We start from the raw sequence: 24985 nt of genomic DNA, 5'->3' as shown, positions 1-24985 counted from the left end.
CACCAAACCATGTATATCATAGCTACATGAATGACCTTTGCAGCAAAAAACAAAAAAAAAACGTGTGAAAATCAGTTCAGTATTCAGTGAGATATGATTAATTTAATGCGCTGACAACTCATTTCACCACACTGAGCGGATGACCGGTTTAAGATGGCGACTCTAATTCTCGTCCGTGCCAATAGGCAGTAGCGGTCGATAGGGCGTCTACCTACACTGTAAAAAATATTTTCAAGGTTTGTTATCACAACATATTTTCTTTTGTCAAATCAACTTAAATAATTTATTTAGTTCAGATAACATATAATTTTGAGTTTCTGATGGTTAAATGAATCTCCTTCATTGTATTAACTCACTTTTTCCAGTTCAATGAACTTAAAATTTTAAGGCAACCAGGTTACTTACTTTTTTAAGTTAAACCATCAATATTTTTTTTACAGTGATATGATGTCTATGCTAATTGGATTTTACAGCGTACACAGGAAATTGCGACACAGACAAACACCAGTGTCCCCACCGGTCCCCACCTGTTTTACCCAGTCTATCCAGTTTGCCAAGGACTTCCTCATGACTTAATCTTCATTATGGTTGAAGTGCATCACAACCGGTGTTGCATAACCTCAAAGTTTATAGTCGCGTCCTAGTTTGAACCACAGGGATCTGAAAAGGGTGTGAAGAAAAAAAAGAGGGATCCAATAACATGAAAATAACAACATTTTACATAGATAACTTCATTGTTGAAATGCTGCTATTAAGTTTATGGTCAGGGAAATGTTTTTAGAAATTAGAAAACGTTCGTTCAAGGATGCCTTCAATTGATCAAAAGTGACAGTAATGCCATTTGAAAAATATCTGTCAAATAAAAGCTGTTAAAAAAATCTCAATCAAAGAATCTTGGATTTCTTTTATTTTTTATATGAGCAGCAAATCAGATTTTTTAAAGAACCTGACACTGAAGACTGGAGTAGCCGAACAATGCTGAAGTTTCATCACAGGAATAAATTACATTTTAAAATCTAATTTCAACATTAATAACATTTCACAACGTTAAAGTTTTTAATGTATTTTTTTTTTAATCAAATATGAAGCCGTGGTGAACTTTTGAGTGGTTGCGTATGAATAGAGGCGTAACGCAAGTTATGACCATATATGTACTTCTGTTAGTCGCGTGCTCGTTTTAGGAAGTTGCATTGGCCACAAGGACGTTTAAAAAAAAAAAAAAAAAAAAAAAAAAACCCAGGATAATATGGATTAATAGCCCATAATGAATCGTTCATAAAAAGGCTATTTCTTTTCCTTCACACACTTATTTTAAGCATCTTCCTTGAATTTTATATTAAAAGTGCATTAATGTTCAGAAATATTTTAACAAAACAACAACAGCAACAACATTTATTATGCTTTAAATAAATCATGCTTAATGTTACAGATGTACAGCAACTCATCTTGACAATGATCAAAAACATAGGCATGACAACCACAAATGTATAGATTTTTGAGCCTTGGAAATGTAACATATTTGATCAGAAAGTGTGAATTCTGATTCTTACAAACATCACAAGACATGAGAAGTTATTTTTCTAACAAATAGCCAACACAAGTAGGTGCTGTGCACACTAACAGTGACCGCAGAGTTAAATAACACTTAGAAATGTCTGAGAATCATTGCATTAGATCCATTCTCAAATGATGCATCTTTCCTCAGAACTTCCTCCATTGACTTTTATACAGTGTATACGCATTGAAGCTGCTGAGGGGTTTAAAGTTGAACTTTTTTTTAATTTATGTGATAATGACCTAATTAAATGGGCTGTATGGGACAATTCTCATTAATTAATCAACAATGTTTAAGCAGCTCATAACAAAACGAATAAAAAATAAGACCTTCCCTGATTTCGCAATAACGTCTGGCTGCTGACTTGCACTTGCACTCGGAGACTTGCAAGCTTAGACTTGCACGCTCAAACACCTGGCTTCCTCAGGAAGTGACATCACAATCGATACCTGCATGCCTGAGAAGAACAGCTCCCAATGTCATTCAAGAATAATTGCCATTAGGAAGTAGTGGCAGAGATTGGGAAAATTATGGGAGTGGAGATGGATTTTTCGTTCACTACTACATATTTAGGTAAAATACCAGGAAATGTTTTAGACAAGGACAAATATTTATAAAAAATATTGTTAGCGAGCTGTATGAAAGCAATAACCCGTAAATGGTTGCAGGTGGACCCTCCAACTAAGGATCAATGGCTAGGGATTGTAAACGAAATATACAGTATGGAGAGGCTTAAATTTATATTAAGGCTCAAATTTGACAAATGATGCAACACGTTTTGGGAAAAATGGATTGTGTATGTAAACCGTTGAGTGTGATATTATGTATCAAGATGTTGGAATTATTTTGTGATACTGTCTGATATTGTAACATCCATGATAACTTTTGTGTTCTTTGTTCCAATAAAAAAAAGAAAAATTGCCATTAGTAGCCTATATATATATATATATATATATATATATATATATATATATATACAGTATATATGTATATTAGGGCTGTCAAATGATTAATCGCATCCAAAATAAAAGTTTGTGTTTACATAACGTGCACTCTCAGAAAAAAAGGTACAAAAGCTGTTACTGGGGCTGTACCTTCTCAAAAGGTACACTTTTGTACCTTAAGGGTGCATATTGGTACCTTAATGGTACATATTAGCACCTAAAATTTACATATCAACACTTAAACTGTACATATTAGTACCTGAATTGTACATATTAGCACCTATTAGCACCTAAAATGTACATATCAACACTTACAATGTACATATTAGTACCTGAAATGTACATATTAGCACCTGAAATGTACATATTAGCACATAAAATGTATATATTAGCAAATAAAATGTACAAATTAGTACCTAAAATGGACAAAAGTGTACCTTTTGAAAAGGTACAGCCCCAGTGACCGCTTTCGTACCTTTTTTCTGCAGAGTGTGGGTGCACTGTGTATAATTATTTTGTTTATATATATATATATATATATATATATATATATATATAAATTAATAATTATACAAAGTGCACCCACATATATTATGTAAATACAAACTTTTATTTTGGATGCGATTAATCGTTTGACAGCCCTATATACATATATTCTATATCTGTAAATATATATGTTTTGTTAATTTATAAAAAAGGTAATCTATGCTGTTATGATATACGTACATTTTAATCCACTTATGTACAGCTCACTCTTTGTATTAGGCCAAACATTAGCCTATATAGTCTAACCAGCCGACCATGAAACCACTCACTGTCTTGAATAAATAAAGCACACTATTTGATAGAGTGGTATATAAACTGTCTTGTAGGCACACGTTGAAACCACTGTAGTTTACATACTTGTTGTGAAATGTACTGTAAAATACAACACGTAAGAAATAACGCAACATATACAACGTATACAAGTTATTTCGACATTTGCACATACTTGGTTTTACACGCTCAATCCGTTTGCAGTTCTCTAAAGCAGTTCGCTTGCAAATCGATGATCACAACTTTTGTCCATATTTGGGAGAAAAAACCCAACCTGACAAAACTGTAAGCGAGGAAAAGTGGAAGTCACAAGAACAGCTCATGTTTATTTTGTGTCCGCGTGAAGCGTCAGTTCCACAATAAATTGCACTACAGGGACAACAGCATACTGCAAATCCTTTTTCTTATGCTTGAAATGCAATTTATTTCTTGTACTTGTTTAATACAGTTGTATCGCCCTTGTTCTCGACGTGTTATTTCACAGAATCACGTGATTTTGGTGTTTGGATCAGTCACGTGACGTTTCTGAAGCCATGGACAGGTTTCACAGGATAGAATCAGTTGCTCTGGAACCGTTCAGCTTCATCTTTACTGAAATGAATGACATGGATGTTCCTTGAACATATGCTGGGTTGTTTTAACCCAAATGTGGGTAAAATATGGACAAACCCAAATGTTGGGTTAAAAATGTAATTTCAAAGTGTAACCCAACTTCAACTTTCATTTTCAACTGTACATTTTTAATTGCATTTTTCCATATTTTACCCACATTTGGGTTAAAACAACCCAGCATTTTTAGAGAGTAATTGATGTATAGGCCTATGTGTTATGGCAAGCCGTTTTAACTTTGATTCATATCCAGGATATGAATTCTTGATATCAACAATTGAATTGCTGATATCTGTAATTGTATTTTTCACTACTGAAATGTTTTACTAGAAATACAATTTTTGATATCAATAATTACATTGTTACTAAAAATGTGAATTCCCGATATCAATAATTAAATCGTCAATTCAATTGCTACTAGTAAACAATTTCATTTTTGATAACTGAAAATGTATTTCTGATATTAATTGTTTCAGATATCTAAAATGGCTTTCTTACAAGTAACAATCAGATTCATGATATCAGAAATACATTTCAGATATCAAAACTGAACATTTTTACTAGTAGCAATTGAATTGTTGATATCAAGAATATAAATTTCAAATAAGTGACAATTTAATTAATGCTATCAGGAATTCACATTTTTACTAGTAACAATGTAATTATTGATATCAAAAATGATATTTCTACTAGTAAAAAATTATTCTTGATATCAACAATTGAATTTGAATGGCAGCCTATGGTGAAATTTCACTGAAAATACAATTACAGATATATCAGCAATTAAATTGTAATCCTGTAAATGAATAAAAGTTAAAACAGTTTACCATATATGCGTAAGTGTTATAAAGGTTTATCTTTATATTGTACTTACACAGTGACTGAGTGTGCAATTTCCTTTTCTTTCTTTTTTTAATTTCTATTGTATTGTGAAGTATGTTCTTCTGATGTAATATGTAAGTCACCATTGTAGCCTACATGATATTTGTTGGGGGGAAAGTATAAATAATAAAAGTCAAAAATAAAGTCAGTGCAAGTCCGAGCGTGCAAGTGCACATGCATCCAGATTGGTTGTCTGTGAAAGCCTGAGGACGTGTTTGCTGGGAAAATCTCAAGGATGTGACCGGTTTGTTCACGCCCCAGAGAGACTCCCTTCCGTTCAGTGACATATGAAATGCATGACAGGATATTAATAATGGATGAAAGGATAAAGTAGCCTGTGATGATGATGATGTGTCATGCAAAAAGAAAAAAAAAATGGGATCAAGTCAAACTAGTCTCAGAAAGCCAGATCTAGGCGGCTTCATATGGGCGTTTCTGCAACTATGGGCACTTCTAGCCTTGTGACGTTGAAGAAAAACAACTTGTTCAAAAGTCACTTAACACAGTCTTTAGTTTTAAAATTGTTAATATTTATATTTCTGACCTGCAATGAACTAATGTCATTTCCACCACAGCTGTTATTTAAAACTAGAATAACTAATGCCACTCAAGAATTGTCTAAGATCATTTTTTGTAACTATCAGTTTTTCCACAATATACAATACATTTGTCAATTAGATAAATTAGCTGCCATACCACATATATTATTATTAGGGCCAAATAATGGATCTGGAAACAGAATACAAAATGAAATACAATCATTTTAGCACTGGTTTGTGTTTATTTCCTATGAAACAGCTGATATCAAGAGGATTCGACGGCTCATATACAATAACAGAGAAGATTTGAATCTCAAAAATGACTGGTCATGAGTCATGACGTAAAAGTGTGTTTGAGTCCCTGTTCCCGCGTCACGTATTCATATTAATTTAGTCATCTCAACCGATATAAAACCCCCAGCTTTTCTATTGATAGAGTAAGACAAGAAAGGGATTTACAATATGTGTGTGTGTGTGTATATGTATATATATATATATACACACACACACACATATATACTGTATATATATATATATATATATATATATATATTAGGGCTGTGCAAAAATTAATTGCGATTAATCGTATCCAAAATAAAAGTCTGTGTTTACATAATATATTTGTGTGTGCTGAATATAATTATTTTGTATATATAAATATGCATGCATGTATATATTTAAGAATTATTTGCACTTAAATTCTGTATATATATATATATATATATATATATATATATATATATATATAAATACATAATCTATATTATATAAATATAAATATTTTATATATGAATAACACATTTTCTTAAATATATACATGCATGTGTGTGTATTTATATATACAAAATAATTATATACAGCACACACAAATATATTATGTAAACACAGACTTTTATTTTGGATGCGATTAATCGCAATTAATTTTTGCACAGCCCTAATATATATATATATATATATATATATATATATATACATTCATTATTCAGGGACCATATAAATTTACTTTTACAACAGAAAAAACAATACAAGACTTTTAACAGCAGAAAAAATATTTACTTCGGTGCAGTCAGTTTTTAGCAGATGGGTTATAATGAAGACAACATAAATATGCACACTTGTAAAATACTACTAAAATAGCATCATAACATCAGTAAATCTGAACAAGGCTGAATGAAGGCTTGCATTTCACTTTTACTCAATTACTGAAATCTCACATCTTCCTTTGCACAACACAACCCAAAGTTCACACTATACCATTCAAATGTTTGGGGTAAGACTTTTTAAGAAACAAAAAATAATAATTAAATTGATCAAAAAGGACAGTAAAGACATTTATAATGTTACAAAAGATTTTTTTATCCAAAACAATTGATAATAATAAATATTATTGACCAGCAAATCAGCATATTAGAATGATAAGGATCATGACACTGAAGATTGGAGTAATGATGATAAATTACATTTTAAAATATATTACAATAGAAAACAGTTATTATAAATTATAATATTATTTTACAATATTACTGTTTTACAGTATTTTTGATCAAATAAACGCAGCTTTAAAGCAAACATCTTCCCAACCCCAAACTTTTGAATGGTTCGCTGGAATGTCATAAAGAGTGTTTAAAAACTCCATTTCCAAGCATCTTCTCTGACAAAGCAGATGGAAACGAATAAGCAGTACTCATTATAACAGAAAACATTGGAATGGCAAAAAAATATTAAGAAATTATAGAATCATTAATAAAAAAAGAGCTTAGTTTAACTATGTTTCAAAATATAACATGGGATTTGTAATATTACTAAGATCTATTTTTCCGGTTAATCGGATGGAATGGTCATTAGCGCCAGTTAGGGAAATGTTCGATATTTAAGTATACTGTTAGCTACATTGCTACACTCATCTAGTCACCTAATATTATTCAAATGTTTCTGAGATGCAGAATTGAAAGGATGCGGTGGAAAACGGGTCGGGATCACAGAGAAATCAGCGCGGCGAGTTTGAATGTCACTCTCAAAATGATGTTTTTCAGCAAAACAAAATCATGAAGGGAACAAGTGTAGACATTTCTAATATCTTTTATAGGATCTAAAGACACTCCACACACTTTGTTTTGTAATCATGATTAATTTTTAGCCACTTCCCCAAATCAAATCATATTCATGTTCAGATTTGATGACATTATGCCATGGTTTCTTAGTTATTCCAGTTCAAATATGTATGGAGAATGAGATTTGATTGTGTCAATGAAGTAGTCATACAATTATTTAAACTTAAAAAAATAAGTTTTGTGCTGTGCTGTCTGTAAGTTTAGTCAACTTGAAATACGTACTCACACTGTAAACCCTAACGCTGGTTTGAGTAGGGCAAACTTAAATTCAACGAATTAGTTCAGTCAAACTAACTTTTATGAGTATTTAGCACTCTTTTTCTTTCAAGTTCACAGAACTGATATGTTTTAAGTAAACTGAACTGTTTCATTGTTTCGAGTGTTATGAAATTGTTTATTTTAATTTAGACGAACTTAAAATTCAACTGAAATGGCTGGGATGTCTATTTCCCAGCATGCTTTGAAAGGGAGAGTAAATGCTACAATTAAGTGTAATATAAGGTTGTTGTTTTTTGTGCAAGATTAATGTTAAGTGGGAGATTTAGAAGCGATTAGTGTTTTGTTATGCTAATATAATAATTTCTGTTAATGTTGGTTTTATGATAGTTACCATCGTGGTGACGTGTGCATGCAGTGAATTTGATAGCAAATACAACCTTTATATTGCTGCTCTAATACAGGAAGTGATACTGTGTAACATACTATTATTAACAAGTTAACAAATTAGGATGTAAGCAAACTAGCGTGTTAAAGCTAATATGTTCACATTGAGATTACATCAAAGTTTTAAGTTAAAGGAGTAGTTACTTTTTAAAAAAACTTTGCTGATCATTTACTCACCCCCATGTCATCCTTTCTTCAGTCGAAAAGAAATTAAGGTTTTTGAAGAAAACATTCCAGCATTTTCTCCACATAATGGACTTCAATGGGAACCAAACGGTTCAAGGTCCAAAAGACAGTTTCAGTGAAAAATGAACAAATCTTTTTCCGAGTCAATTCGTTCATTGAATGAACCAAATGACACGAAAAAAGATTCGATCATTTTGATAAACGAGTTTGAATAGGTGAGTCACGAACGTGCATCACAGAACAGAGCAAGGCGAGGATTTGAGCTTATAAAACTTAAACTTTGATTTTTTTTTAAATGAGTTATCGTTTCGCTTGATAAGACCCTTATTCATCGTCTGGAATCGTTTAAAGCCCTTTGAAGCTGCACTGAAACTCTCATTTGGACCTTGAACCGTTTGGTTCCCATTGAAGTCCATTTATATGGAGAAAAATCCTGGAATGTTTTCATCAAAAACCTTAATTTCTTTTCGACTGAAGAAAGAATGACACGGACATCTTGGATGACATGGGGGTGAGTAAATTATCAGCAAAAGTGAACAGTTCTGCTTACTTAAACTATTGAATTTCTTAACTTAAAAAAATTGAGGCCACCGATTGCCTTATTTATTTTGAGTTTTACCAACTTATATGGGTTTACAGTGTAGTGATACATTGGATATTTGGGTTCTAAAGTTACATTTTGGGAAATTATTCTAATTTTAAATTGTAATCATCAATCTTCAGATCCATTTTTTTTCTGTAAGCATGTTGTTGTAGTCACTATTAAATGCCACGTATGGTGACAGAGCTGCGAAAACATGAAAACACAAGCTCATGTGTTTGGAACGAGGGTGAGTAAATGAGTATTTTCTGTCGCTCTGGACTCATTTTGGCACATTAGGGCTTGACAATACGGACAGGTTGGATTCAGGGCTGTAACACTGCTATGATATGACAGTAAGATCTTGGCACAACACCATTTAATTTAGTAGTACATATGCACACATATCCACCTTAAGAAAATAAGTGAACTCAAATATAGCCTAAAGAGGAAGTGACATCAGAGGCAACGGCTGAATAAGCAGAACAGATCGGATCTGACCAGAATGACACGTCTTGCACAGCGTTTTGTTTTCCTCAACAGTCCTCCATCTGGCTCCCTCGCTGCACTCCAGGAGTAAAAGATTCATATGAGACGGCAACAAACAAATTAGTTGTCATAATAAAAATCCTTGCGAGTTCTCGAGGAAGGTTAGCTAGAAGGTCAAAACGCTCCTCTCTGGCTGGGAAGATCTTCGTCTGTACTAGATTCCTGGCTCTTGCTCACACCTGCAGATCCCAGGAAACCAGAACGAAACCATCCGTCAAAAACACGCATTCCTGTTTCATGTTCTGACATCATTGACTGGAGCGGGTCCAAAATGACCGAAATACTGTGGCTGAGATTTCAAGTGTTTTTGCAAATTGTAGATGGACTTAGAGATTGAAAAGCTGAGATTTAAGTCCAATGAATGATTGGAACTTAAAGGGATACTTCAGGATTTAGCATTAAGCTTTGTATTAGTAGGAAACCTTTAGTATTTTCGAATCACCATGCTTTCCGCCCTCATATCCCCATGAGAAGAGAGATTTGTGTGTTTTTTGTCTGGAAAAAAATCCTCTGATGACGCAAAAACTGACATTTTGCATCATCTGAGGATTTTTTTGTCCAGAGGCTAAAGACTACAGTCAGTAGTAGGCGCTGTCCCGCATGTTTTCTCACTGGGATCTCACTCACAGAATGAACACATAGTGTCAGCCATCTTGTTTTTGGTGGCTAAGCTAGCAGACTCTTGTTCTGTGGAGAAAGCTGAGTAGTCGGGGTTACCATCCTCTTTTTCCCGGACATGTCCGGCCGTCGATGTCCGGGATTCAGCTTTTGCTTTCAGCAGTCGCCATTCATTGTTTACATGCACAGCTTTTGTTTCAGTCTAACTGAATTCATTCTGATTGGTGGATCTGAATGTAGTGTTTACAAGAACGCTAAACAAGCGATCGGTTGATGTGTGTTTTAAAATTGCTAAGAAAATTCCCGTGAGAGATACACGACCAGTGCGTCTCACATCGGTAATCACGCCACCGGCCTCGCGCCGTTCTCCCGCGGCCCTCAGTCGTCCCGCTCGCCACAGTAAACATGATGATTGGCGACTGTAGAACGCAAAAGCCGAATCCCAGACATTTTGGCCGATCTCGAAACACATTTTCGGGCAGACTCGTCACGGAGACTCACTAGTAGCCTAAACTTGTTGTTTAACCACTGCGCTCTGTAGCAAGTGCATTCTGGGAGTTGTGGTCTTTCATCCACATAAGCCAAAAATACATTTTCTGGCTTTTCTCAGTCTCTAAAAGCTCCAAATTCAAAAATAATTTCACATTTCTTCTACATGAATGACCCATTTTAAATACACATTCATCTTTCCAGAGGTGAAGTATCCCTTTAAGAAACATTTGTCATATATTAGTAGCTTATTTATTATCGGAAGAACAGTACAGTATAGAGATATATGAATAACTATGAGGTTTCCTGTGAAAGGAAAAATAAAGCTTTGGATACATCGATTTAGACTTTCTTGCCTGATACGGATTATTACATTATTATATAATTAATAGCCATTTTTTCTAAAATCTAAAATGACTGTTTATTAGCTGATAATAGTTTAGGGCTTTTCTAATCTGACAGAGAGAGTATTGGTGACCACAAAAACACATTTCAAATGTTAATTTTATATTATATATAAAAAAATATACTTGGCAAAAGAATTAAGAAAATTAGGCATATTTTAGCGCCATTTATTATTTTTTATAATATTTCACATTATAATTGCGACAATTCAGCCCTTGTAATTAATTTATTATTTACTTTTGTTTTGAGTTTTTTCGTATTCTCATTAGATTCTTATTACTGTAATAAAGTAATTGTACATTACTCAATTTTAATTTCACTGCTTTCAAAAGTACAATACATTCATATATTTTATAGCAGGCACAACAAATACTAATATGATACATTTTACTATTTAAATATGTATATCATTGTACTTTTTTATAGTAATGAAAATGGTGCCATAACTTTAACAACTTTCTTATTTATTTCATTTGATTTTGGAGTGAAAACACATTACAGGTTTTGTACGATTCACCCATTTACCGTTTGAATTGTAAATAGGTATGCAAGTAAATAAATACTGTTAATATAGGCTTTTAATATGTCTACTATATTAAAAGGGGCATTGTATAAAGCATTTTTAGCCAAAGTTGATTTATTAATTGGCTCAAAAACAGCTGATTAGTTACCGGTTTGCTAGAGTAAAGGGAACTTCGTAAGAAGACTTACCTGGACATTTATATCCTGTCTGAGAGTTTAATGTGGAGGTGCCAACAGACAGCATTAAAATAGAAGAGGGTTACTTAAGGGAAAAGTTAGGGGAAAAAAGACTGACTTAAGCTCATATCAGTGATGCGTTCAAATGTAACCGCTATCCGTATCATTTGGCATGCACTGATGTATCATACCAACCACCTGGTGGCGCTCTGTGATGCCTCGAGTGCTGATGGGATGCACGTTTCAAACTTAACGTATCATGCTTATCACTTGCATTTACCTCATGCAAAGTACACTAACAGTAGTTGTCAATAGCGTCAAAGAATGAATAGTGGAGCTGAAAGTCTAATGGAGACAAAAAGAAAGAGAAGATAAAGGGAAGGAGAGAAAAAGACAAAGAAAGAGAACACAGTCTTAGTTCAGAGGGATGTAGACAGAAGCCTCTCGTTTAACACAGTTTTATAGACATTCCCACAAGGTCGACTTGTTCTTGCATGTTTAGACGTCACAACATTCCAGTGCTAGCCGATTACACCGCAAAATACAAAGCACACAATGTTGTGGTGTGTTTCATGGATGTGTGCTGCTGTGTTCGCGCCACGCACCTTGAGTAGTGTTTTTCTCGTTCAGGAGTTTGGTTTGACTGTTGGGCAGGATCTTAATTTCAGGGGGGTCGGGGCTCTGGGCGACCCGGGACGCCATCAAGGCGTTGAGGTACTGCAGACGGGTCACCTGTGGGACAGGGGACCATTTTAATAGCAGGAACAGAAAATGCATCCGTTTCTGAAGGACATTACCCCACGTGCGACGAAAAAGTAAAAAAAAACCTTTAGGTAAATAATAAGAATAATACGTTTATTTTATTACAATAAAGTACAAATAAACATGACATAGAAACAATACAAATAAATTGAGATAGTGGTACGTAAACAGAAATCACGGGATACAAGTAGCAACAGAGATATGTTTTAAAGGAGTAGTTCACATTTAAAAAACTTTTGCTGATAATTTACTCACCCCCATCTCATCCAAGATGTCCATGTCTTTCTTTCTTCAGTCGAAAAGAAATTAAGGTTTTTGATGAAAACATTCCAGGATTTTTCTCTATATAATGGACTTCAATGGGAACCAAATGGTTCAAGGTCCAAAAGACAGTTTCAGTGCAGCTTCAAAGGGCTTTAAACGACACCAGACGATGAATAAGGGTCTTATCTAGCGAAACGATCGGTCATTTAAAAAATAAATACAAAAGTTTAAGTTTTATAAGCACAAATGCTCGCCTTGCTCTGTTCTGTAATGAGCGTTTGTGACTCTCCCGTTTGAAAATGAACAAATCTTTTTTCCAAGTCCTTTTTCGAGTCATTTCGTTTGTTGAATGAACCAAATGACTCGAAAAAAGATTAGAGAGAGTCACAAACGTGCATCACAGAACAGAGCAAGGCGAGCATTTGAGCTTCTTAAGCTAAGTTCGTTTCCGGATCGTTTTGCTTGATAAGACCCTTATTCATCGTCTGGTGTTGTTTAAAGCCCTTTGAACAGTTTGCAGTTTGTACTAAAAGTGTCTTTTGGACCTTGAACCGTTTGGCTCCCATTGAAGTCCATTATATGTAGAAAATCCTGGAATGTTTTCATCAAAAACCTTAATTTCTTTTCGACTGAAGAAAGAAAGACATGGACATCTTGGATGACGTGGGCGTGAGTAAATTATCATCAAAAGTTTTTTTTAAAAAGTGAACTACTCCTTTAACGTTTTGAAATCTTGTTATGATGATAGGTCGTGGATGTGAAGGGACCAAATATAAAAATATGAGATGGATCTCAACATTACAAACTTTAATTTAAAGCAAAAAACTTCTGCTGGAAATGAACTACAATTCCATTAATCCAATAAAAAAAAACCCAGTACATTATAAAACTGTCGACTTATATTCCAAGGGTATAGATATAAAAACAGTATATATGTATCACCAAATATTCAAATAGTTAAGCAAATATATAAATTATCTGAGAATGTATGTGAGACTCAATTATGTAATGTACACGCATACATAATCTCTTAACCACATCAGAGCTAATGTCGGTCTGTCTCGAAAAACTTTTATCTATAAAAAAAAAACCTATTTTAATTCCTATTTTATTTTGTATTTTAAATAAAACATTTTAATGTTAAAATATCAACAACAATAGTAATGAAATTACCAACGTTTGAGCATTAAAATATATTTTTAAATGTTAAAAATAGAATAATAAAAATAACTATTTATTACAATATATAATCCTAAATATTTATATTAAATATTCAATTTTAAATGTTAAAATAACAATGTCAACAACATTACTTAAATTAGAAATGTTTATGAAAAATATATTTACATTTTATTTTTATTTATTTAATAAAAATTTAAATATTTAACAATATTTAATTACATTAATATTATATATATATATATATATATATATATATATAACATTTTAAATGTTAAAATAACAACATCAACATCAATAGTAATTACATTATTAATGTTTATTAAAATATATAAAAATTTTATTTTTATTTATTTAATAATAAATTTAAATATTTAACAATATATAATTACATTAATATATTATTATATATATTTAACATTACATTTTAAATGTTAAAATAACAACATCAACAACAATAGTAATTACATTATTAATGTTTGAGTATTTAATCGTATGATTAATTTTTAAAATATTTTAACAGAAAATAAAAAAATTATATCTATAGTGAGAATTTTTTTTCGCAAAATGCATTGAGGAATCATGCACAATTAGACTTGGAACATGCATTATGAAAGATGAATAGGGTCAATTTTGATTCACAATCAATGCTCATTGATCAAATACATACAAAATAAGCACAGAAGAAGTCAAAGGAAAGTTGCGTGCTCACCTTGATGAGCTGCAGGTCTGTGAGGGCTCGTACTGTGTAGTCGGGACAGTAGCTGGACGGGCTGGTGGCTTCTCCCAGCTCAAAGGGGTCTCTGGGGGACTGATGCTGTGTGGACACCGGAGACTGGTGGACTGATCACACCAACAGTCATTACGGTCAATATAGCACAACATGGACTGCTGACATTCATGGTGGTGCAATGACACTGTGGAGCTAATCAGGCGTTACACAATAAAACAACAAGTGATAAATCTTATCACTTAATCTGATGTTTATCTGGGTTAACCAACTGCTACTGCTAGAACTGATCTATGTCACTGCTTTACATTTGTGCTGTTTTGTTGGTAGCCCCGCCCACAGTAAAATCTCATTGGTTTAAAGGGATAGTTCACTTTGAAATTAAGTTTTGGTATGTTTTAGCTTACCTCAAGGGCATCCAAGATGTAGGTGTCTTTGTTTCAGCAGTACAAACAAAAAACAATATAAATACTGTTCGTTTTCTCACACAAATCGCTCATTTCATGTCTTAGGCTGGAGACACACTGGCTGCGCAGCGGCTGCGTCGCGTTTTCTGCAGTTGCACCTCATTGCAGTACACGAGATCCAGGGGGCGGAGTTGGATCCAGATATAAGGGGTGGAGATGGGTAGGATTAGGGGTGGGGTTAGGGATCCGGGGGCGGGGATGGGTAGGATTAGGGGTGGGGTTAGGGATCCGGGGGCAGAGATGGGTAGGATTAGGGGTGGGGTTAGGGATCCGGGGGCGGGGATCGGTAGGATTAGGGGTGGGGTTAGGGATCCAACTCCTCCCCCTGGATTTCGTGTTCTGCAGTGAGGACCATCTCGTTTTCTGTGCCTTTGCACACGTGTCTGAAGCGCCGCCGCTGCCAGGTGACACAGTCTACATTTGGATTAGCAGTGTGTTGCTCGCCTTTACGAAAACAATTTCAACGGTTATCACACATCTTCCAAATTCCGAAAAATAGGAAAGTGGGCTGTCTGTTTCAATTACATTTACAAATTTTGTGTAAGTAAGAGCCTATATTTAGCCTGATGGTGGACCGTCACTCAGAAGACACACTGTTGTTATTGTAGCCTATCCTATCTTTATATCCTCCTGAAGCCCATAACGTTTTTTTCTTCTTCTTCATGTAGGCCAATCACATTGTTAAGAGCATAAGAAACTAATGAAAAAAAAAAAAGATATTTTATTCATATGTTATGCTATGACCTCTGTAGTGGACACCAGGACTCGATTGTAAAAAAAAAAAAAAAAAGACATGAAATTATATGTTGGCAAAAATAATGGCAATGTTTGAAAACCGATAATTATTATTATTTGTTTAAATTACATTAATATCTGAATTTATTTCAAAACCTAGACTTTCAAACATCAAAATGTAATTTATTCAGTAATTTATTATTTTATTTTATAAAGACGGACACGCCACCAAGAGCCCGACCGATAAAGTATTTTGAAGGCCGATACCGATACAAATATTTTTGGGTTTTAAAATCCGATATTCCGATATATCGGCCGATTTTTTTCTTTTTTTATTAAATATTGTTGGATTTCACACATGTGTAAAAGAAAAGCTATCTTTTCTGCACAAGATACATTTGATACTTTTTCTCTATGTCTAAATGTTCACTCCTCGCAAGTATAACTTACATTTTACAATGCAGGGATTGTAACTAGAGATATGCTAGTTATAAATACAGTAATCATTACTTTATTTAGGCAGAAAAAGTTCATTGTGGTTTCCAAGCTCATTAATGTTAACGTTAGCGGTCTTCCACTGATGATAGTGGCATTAGCTTGCTTTGTGGTTAGCTAGTCTATGATGAGCCATAATTTAGCAATACATAACATCATACTGCAAGTTGTAAAACATACATTTTCAATATAACATGCCAAGGAGAGATGATTGAAGTGTGTTTCGTCTGTTTTTATTTTATTTTTAAATATTCATTTATCGGCCATTATAACTGCCGATACCGATATTATGGAAAATGCCTAATATCGGCCGATATATCGGTCTGGCTCTACGCCACACAGCCAGTGGGTCTCCGGCCTTAGGCCATCAATGTGTACTTACATTTACGAGTCATTAAATCGTGTTTAATTTGGACTTCTCTGTGCATGCTCTTTAAGGTGGTGACCATAGACCTCCATTATATAACTGACAGACAAGAACGGTTTGACCTAAAAATATCAAATTTAAAAATACTGTAAGTAAAACATACCAAAAATTAATTTCAAAGTGAACTATCCCTTTAAAATTCCAATCCACTGAACTGTACATTAATCAACAAGTATGTTCTAACTGGATGCACACTTCCCACCTCGTGCAGCGAGGACAGAAAAACATTGAAGGTTTGTGGCGTGACTGGTTAGGTGAAACATCAACATTTAAACAATAGTCCCATATAGCTGTTTTGCTTTCAAAACACAAAAGGCTTGCAGAATCAGCTGTTTTTTGTTTTGTTGCCCTACAGCTTAAAGAATGTCTTTGACTATCATGAATTTTGAAGCCAACGTTCATGAGTCAGCGCTCTTTGTTTTCGTTAAGCGGCATTATAAATAGATTAGAATGATGGATTTAGAGATGATCTGGGATTATCCTAAAACCCCGTACCTGAGGAGGGAGCTGTGAGCGCGGAGACGCCGTAGTAAGTGAACGCGCCGTTTTCAAACTTTAATCCCTCTTTCCCGATCTCCACCTCCACACGGCCCTACACACACAAACATGCACACGAAAATCTTGCTGGATAATCTCATCAAAAAATACAAACTTTTATCTTAGAATTCAAAATATTAATTCCAATTAATATAAATAAGCTATTTAATACTTTGTTATAAAAATATATTATTTACATTTTACAAATACATTACGTATTTTAGATTTTAGGCTGAAATATGGGACAAACTCTCCCTTGTATAAATGGACAGGGCCATGATCAAGAATGCGAAACTATAATAAGAAATTAAGCTTTTCTAAAGCTACCAACACATTCCAACAGATTATTAATAATAAATAATTGATTCATCAATGTTTAAATAATGTAATACATTAAATATAATTGAATAACAACAATAATTATAGTAATTATTCTTGAATTTAACTATTATTGTTTTGATTCATTATTATTCAATATTAATATTAGGGCCCATTTACACCAAGAACGATAACTATATTAGTGTTCACAGCAGCAGACGATATCGGTCCGATATCGGTATTATTATTTTGAAAATTATAGTTATATTTAAAATATTTTACAAATACATAAATATTTAAATTATGTATTAGTATTAACCTGTCAGAATGTGTTAAAGGGATAGTTCACTTTGAAATTAATTTTTGGTATGTTTTAGCTTACCTCAAGGGCATCCAAGATGTAGGTCTCTTTGTTTTCGCAGTATTTTCAATTTTGATGTTTTTAGGTCAAACCATTCTTGTCCGTCAGTCATATAATGGAGGTCTATGGTCACCACCTCAAAGAGCAAAGAGAAAACTCACACAAACCGCTCGTTTTCTCACACAAACCGCTCGTTTCGTGTCTTAGGCCATCAATGTGTGCTTACATTTACGAGTCATTAGATCATGTTTAATTTGGACTTCTCTGTGCATGCTCTTTGAGGTGGTGACCATAGACCTCCATTATGTGACTGACAGACAAGAACGGTTTGACCAAAAAATATCAAAACTGAAACTACTGCGGAAACAAAGACACCTACATCGTGGATGCCCTTGAGGTAAGATAAAACACACCAAAAATTAATTTCAAAGTGAACTATCCCTTTAACACATTCTGACAGGTTAATACTAATACATAATTTAAATATTTATGTATTTGTAAAATATTTTAAATATAACTATAATTTTCAAAATAATAATAACAACATAAATTATTATCAATGTAAAACACCGATGAAGGCAGACAGCCGAAACGTGTGCACTGTTTTAATCTCCTACTTAAACCTAATAAAAATTATTTTACAGTGCAGACATTTTGCATTTTCATTTACTGATATATAGGTCTTAGCAAAATATAATTCTTAATGTTAATATTTTGCTAATAAAAATACTACTACTACTAATAGTAATAATATCATATTTAGATATTGTATTGAACATTATGAGCTTGGAACAGATGTCCACAAACACAGGCACATTGAGACGTGTGGTGTGTGTTGTTCTCGCACCTGCAGAAGCAGAATGAAGTAATCCACAGGGTGGTTCCGCGTGTACAGGTAGTGATCAGGACTGAGTCGGTTCCCGGGGTCAAACTTCACTTCTTGGTTGACGCTGGGGTGCCGCAGCAGATGAAATAAGACTCTCTCTGACACGCGCTGCGGGCTGAAATGTTCCACCTCTGAAACAGACAGAGAGGTGCAGTGTTCACTGGCGGATGAAATCGCCTCCATTACCAAGCACAGATCGTCCCGCCATTGATCCGAGACACTGGGAATGTCCTTTAACAGTTGAGCAGCACTTTCTTTGTCTGCACTTCCTTCTCGTCAAGCTAACAAATAAGATGCGTTTATGTTTTTGAAAGGCTGCATCAAATAGAGTACATTAAAAATGATATTATTTGAATATATTTTAACATGCGATTAATCCCTGTGATCATTCAGCATCATTACTCCAGTCTTCAGTGTCACATGATCCTTCAGAAATCATTCTAATATGATGATTTGCTGCTCATGAAACATTTCTGATTACGATCAATGTGATAAATGTTTCAGGATTTTTTGTAACATTATAAATGTCTTACTGAAACTTTTGATCAATTAAATGCATCCTTGGTGAATAAAAGTATTAACTCCCCCCCCCCCATCTTATTGAACATTAGCGTATATTGTATATAAACACAACAGTAGATAAAGAAAGTGATTTAAATGTGATTCAGCTCTAACATTGGATGACCTGACGACACATCAGTAGAATTATATATACATGACAAGTTGCTTTGACAGTGTAAAAGGGATTGTGTCATCATTTACTCACACTTAAGTTGTTCCAAACCCATATGAGTTTCTTCTTCTGTTTAACTCGAAAATAAGATATTTTGAAGAACGTCGGTAACCGAACATTTGATGGACCCCATTGACTTCCATAGTACTTTTTATCTCTCCATACTATGAAAACCAATGGGGCACAACAACTGTTTGGTGACCGACATTCTTCAAAATATCTTCTTCAACAGAAGAAATAAACTCATATGGGTTTGGAACAACTTACAGAAATAGTTCACTTTAAAAAAAAAAAAACTTTTGCTGATAATTTACTCACCCCCATGTCATCCAAGATGACTATTTCTTTCTTTCTTCAGTTGAAAAGAAATTAAGGTTTTTGATGAAAACATTCCAGGATTTTCTCCATATAATGGACTTCAATGGGAACCAAACGGTTCAAGGTCCAAAAAGACAGATTCAGTGCAAACTGTTCAAAGGGCTTTAAATGACACCAGACGATGAATAAGGATCTTGTCTAGGATGCTTCGAGTCATGACTCGAATGTTCATTTTGATGATCGAGTTTGAACAGGAGAGTCACGAACGTGCATCACAGAACAGAGCAAGGCGAGCATTTGTGCTTTTTATTTATTTTTTAAATGAGCGATCGTTTCGCTAGATAAGACCCTTATTCATCGTCTGGTGTCATTTAAAGCCCTTTGAAGCTGCACTGAAACTCTCATTTGGACCTTGAACCGTTTGGTTCCCATTGAAGTCCATTATATGGAGAAAATCCTGGAATGTTTTCATCAAAAACCTTAATTTCTTTTTGACTGAAGAAAGAAAGACATGGACATCTTGGATGACATGGGGGTGATTAAATTATCAGCAAAAGTTTTTTTTGTGTGTGAAAAGTGTGAGTAAATGATGACTGAATTTTCATTTTTGGGTGGACTATCCCTTTAATTTTGGGTGAACTATCCCTTTAATAAAGCATTTTTTTTTTAGAATGGCTACCTTTTATATTTGATCTGTTAAACGCTTTATAAAATAATTTTTGTTATTTTACATTTTACCCTTCAGAACAGTGAGCCATTTGAGGCTGAGTACTAATGATTTTACCATTATTTTTGGTTGTTCATGAACACTAGATTAGGATTGTAAAACTCATTTTACACAGATCAAACAAAGAGCAATTTGCAATATTGAAGACGGCAGACCTCGGGATAGGAAGCGGTGGGTGGCCAGCAACAGCTGAGGAGAGGTGCGGATCTTCGGTTCTCCCTCTGGAGGTTTAAAGATGGAGAACTCGTCATGAACGCTGCGCGGCTCCAGGGGAATCTCCAGCGGGGCCATCGGACGCTTCACCTTCATGTCCACTGTGGAATAAGACAAAACACATTAGAACTCAGATCAAATGATGCAACAGGTCTCAACTCAAAAACACAGCATGCGGCTACTCACTGTAACCATCAGACTCGTCCAGGATCTCAGATTTGATGATCTCCTCAATAACGTCCTCCAGCGTGACCAGCCCCAGAACCTCGTAGAACGGATCTCCTTCGCCCTCATTATTCACCTTCTGAACGATGGCCAGGTGTGAGTTTCCTGTGAGGACAGACAGAAACAACAATTGCATTGTTCGGTGACACAGGTTTTGAAATTCAGCGTGGGATTGTGGGTATTGAGCTCTTTTGTGCTCTCACCTAAAGTGCGTTCACATAAAGCCACCTCTCGCGGCTTATTGCACTTAAACAGTCAAATACACACTAAATAATGTCAAAATGCCGGTCTTGGAGAGTATTAATGTAAACACAGTCAGTTATGTTCTAAGTGAATGTAAACAGTTGAGAAAGAAAACACACGTGTAACAGTATAATGGATCTGTGCGTCAGGTCTTAAAGTGACAGCAGCCTAATATTCCTGCTGGCAATTTATGAGATAACATCAAAAATATCTATATGGCAGTTTTTCTCCATGGTATCTGTTAAAATATTAGCCAGTGAAAATGCTGAGTGACTAGTAACTTTGGAAAACCACTAGCCATAGTGGCGTTTATGTTAAATATACAAAAAAAATACATAAATTGTCAGAAAAATATTCAAATTTTTTTTTTAAATAAAATGCATTGATCTAAATCAAGTATTAAAGAAAGATGTGTAATTAACACTGATATAGATTGCTGAAGTGATGACGTCACTTTGTAGGACAACTCGGAAGTTAGCGTCGCACGGGTTCCCTCTATCTAAAAACTATGCATTTTCCCCATAGACTTTTGGAAAATCGCAAAAAATTAGACCTGTGTTTAACAAAGAGTTGTGACCCTTACATGTTTTGTCTATTAAGATAATCTTTACAAGTTAATCCAAAATTTATACATTTTGAAGCCTATATAAAGTTTTTAAAAAACACAATTAAGTTTAAAAAAAACCCAAGCAGGTTATAACTGTGTGTTCTATGTCATAAATCAAAAAGTGAAAATATTTAGAGGTTTTGTTCACCACAGACCTTATTTCAGGTGATTTAGCAAAAACCCATTCAAAAATCCCATAGGCTTTAGAACGAGGGAACCGGGAGTGCTAAAATGCTAACTCACTTCCGCGTTTTGGCCTACAGAGTGAGGTCGTAACTTCGGCACTCTATTATAAACACAGTTTTCGATGTATTATAACATAAAAATATGAAAAAAAGAAAAACATTTACGTTTTGTGAAAATAAAAGCCTGAATTTTTATATGCAATCAATATCGGCCTATTCATGCCTACAAAAATACTTGCAGATAATTGTTAAATTATTGGTTGCACACTGATAAACCCAGTTTTAACGCATCTGATTATGATTATCAAGTTATCAAGACACTACTAACCCATTATGACAGACTAATAATAATAAAAACATACACATTTAAATATATTATTTAATATATTATTACACACTGCCCGGACAAAAATGTAAAAAATGTAAATAGGCAAATGCTTATCATTATTTCAGTGATTCTAGCATGTTATATGTTTGGCAACAGTTCTTCTAACCCTAATTGATGGAGTGTAGCTTTTCATTTCTTAAACAATCATGTAGGAAACATTGATGCACCTCTTGATGTTAATAGCGAGAGGTGCATTCATTTTTGGTATTGTCAATGCAAGAGTCCAGCACTCTGTAAAGTCTCCTCCAGCACATCCCAAAGACTCTCAATGAATCTCAATAGACTGAGAGGAGACGATTCATGTGTGAAAATGATTCTTCATGATCCTCACAACCATTCTTTCACAATTTGAGCCTGACGAATCTTGACATTATCATCCTGGAATATGGCCATGATGCATCTCATACATGATTGTTTAAGAAATGAAGAGCTACACGCTCCATCAATTAGGGTTAGAAGAACTGTTGCCAAACATATAACATGCTAGAAACATACTAATCACGGATATAATGATCCAGTCATTGACACATTCACCTATTTAAAACCAAACAGATATTTTTTTTGGTCGGGCAGTGTAACACTTGAATAAATTATGGATAAAACATTTGATGAAAATAAAACCCCAAATATTATATGCATTCAAAAAGGTTGAACACAATACATGTAGTTTGAAGTCATCGGCTTAGGATTTAACATGCCTTTTTTGAATTCTTCCAGCATTGCATCCAGCTTGGTGTCATTAAAAACATAATGCAGAGGATGGTTGTAGAACTTTGTGATGGTGGTCATGGGAGTGCGGTCCTCTGGATCAACCAACGCCAAGTCTTTCACGTAGAGGATCTCGATGATATTGGACCTCTCCTCTTCGTACACAGGGACGCGAGTGTATCCGCTCTGCATGATCTCAGACATGGTGTTGAAGTCCAGAACGGCCGTGGAAGGCAGCATGAAGCAATCTTTCAGAGGGGTCAAGATATCCTCCACGGTTTTGGTCCTGAGAGCGCCCTTACTGAACTCCACCTTGACAAACTCATTATACGGATCGTTCACGCTAGTCCGAATCATTTCCATGGTTTTCTCGCGGATGCCGCAGGTGCTCACGTCCCGGTGGAGGATCAAGTCCAGCAGGAGTCCGAGAGGACAGGAAAGCGGACACGTCAGAATGAGACAGATCTGGGCCAGCCATATCAAACCCGGTGCCATCTGGAACCCATAGCCCGAACATACAATGTGAGGAACCAACTCGGCCAGGAGGAATATGAGGAAGCCGCTGGTGAACACAGCGGGGAGGATGGACCCATAGAGGCGGTACAACAGAACACCGAGCACAGAGTGACCCAAAGCACAAATGAACAGGAGAGAGCACACCAAAACGTTTCCTCTCCTCCGGATGGGCTTGAGGCGCTTGGCCGCCCGCTTCTCGTCCTCTGAACCGCAGCTGTGCAGAACATACAGCTCCAGTGGGTCCAGCCACAGCAAACTCAGATTCAAGCACCTGACCACACAGCAAATTAAAACCAGAAGCACAAGCACCAAAACCAAACCCCATAACGGAATGAAATCAAATGGTACACCCGGGTCCTTAATGAGAAACTTGTCCGACCCGAATGACCCCCACGTCTGGCCCTTTAAGACGCAGATGTGATGGAAAACAGGCTCTGCATCTTTATTCTGCGTCTCGGATGTTGCAAGCTCGGCACGGACTTCTATAAGCCTGCTGTTTTCCTCACGTTCCTCAACCAAGCCGCGCACCTGGAACGAAGCGGACCTGCGACACTTCTCCGTCGCGCACGGGTCAGTCTCCAGGCGCGGCGAACAGTCTCCAGGCGCGGCGAACGCGACCCACGGCCTCGTCTCATTGGACAGGTAGGACCCAAACAACCTGAGCGTGAAATTGGTCCCGTTTGGAGCTACGATGACCCCTTCGTGCCGGTACACCAGCTCGCTGGGGTCCTCCAGGCGTAGCCCGAAAACCTGCACTTCTTGAAGACTGCAGGCTCCGAACCCGCACAGGAACGATATGATCAACGGGAGACGCAGCTCCGCCAAGCTGACCACCATATTGGAACAGGACAGCCTGGCTTTATGAATCATGTGACGCTGCTGATGTTGTTGCTGCTACCCTCCTACTTTTTCACTTGTTTTCATATAAAACGGTGTGGGAAACTGGCTAGGTCCGGCCGCCATGTTGGCTCAGAGATTCTTAAGAAACAGGCACAGACGTGGCCCCCAACTCTGGAGCCACAATGAACACAGTTTCTTTTTCGGACGGACGCTACGTCGTGTCCATGATGGACCAATGGCAGAACGGCAAGTTCGCGCTTGACCAATCGGAGAACGGGAAGGCATGGTAAACCACGCCTACAACGGCACTGAGGAGCGTCAGCCTGTGAGATTAGCATCTTCTCAAGGCTTTTGCAAAAATAAATAAACGCCTTTATTTGGTTATGGAGTCGAAAACAGAGAGGGTTTATTTAAACATTTACAGGTTTTAAACTATTCTAGCAAACAGTAACAACGTTTATGAGGTAAAAACTGAC

General features: G+C 35.5%; 1 protein-coding gene across 4 annotated transcripts; it reads right to left on the bottom strand.

Annotated features, from left to right (window-relative positions):
* Positions 1 to 6376: 6376 nt before the first annotated feature.
* cnnm3 (cyclin and CBS domain divalent metal cation transport mediator 3) lies at positions 6377 to 24669 on the bottom strand. 4 transcript variants are annotated; one of them, XM_039677021.2, is made up of 10 exons: positions 23144 to 24669; positions 20984 to 21127; positions 20740 to 20898; positions 18768 to 18937; positions 17200 to 17296; positions 14563 to 14693; positions 12251 to 12377; positions 11926 to 11990; positions 11658 to 11676; positions 6377 to 9613 (listed from the first exon to the last, which is right to left on the bottom strand). In XM_039677021.2, the coding sequence occupies exons 1-8, from the start codon at positions 24537 to 24539 to the stop codon at positions 11941 to 11943; spliced, it is 2274 nt and encodes a 757-aa protein (XP_039532955.2). In that variant the 5' UTR covers positions 24540 to 24669; the 3' UTR covers positions 6377 to 9613; positions 11658 to 11676; positions 11926 to 11940. The 4 variants fall into 4 exon arrangements, with proteins under 4 accessions (XP_039532955.2, XP_088982686.1, XP_039532956.2 ...); XM_089126560.1 differs by lacking the exon at positions 11658 to 11676; XM_039677022.2 differs by lacking the exon at positions 11926 to 11990.
* Between the last annotated feature and the right edge of the window lie 316 nt (positions 24670 to 24985).

Source organism: Pimephales promelas, chromosome 23 (genome assembly GCF_988280905.1).
Source record: "Pimephales promelas chromosome 23, fPimPro1.hap1.1, whole genome shotgun sequence".
Taxonomy (NCBI): domain Eukaryota; kingdom Metazoa; phylum Chordata; class Actinopteri; order Cypriniformes; family Leuciscidae; genus Pimephales; species Pimephales promelas.
This window is presented reverse-complemented; position numbering and strand designations above follow the sequence as displayed.

Bases quoted from the DNA above. Each gene is read 5' to 3' on its own strand.
- cnnm3 (XM_039677020.2), bottom strand. From the start codon at position 24,539: ATGATTCATAAAGCCAGGCTGTCCTGTTCCAATATGGTGGTCAGCTTG. The intron at 17,297-18,767 runs GTGCGAGAACAA...TTGTGTGTGTAG, and splicing joins ACTTCATTCTGCTTCTGCAG to GGCCGTGTGGAGGTGGAGAT. The intron at 9,614-12,250 runs GTGCGTGGCGCG...TGGGATCTGCAG, and splicing joins CGAGAAAAACACTACTCAAG to GTGTGAGCAAGAGCCAGGAA.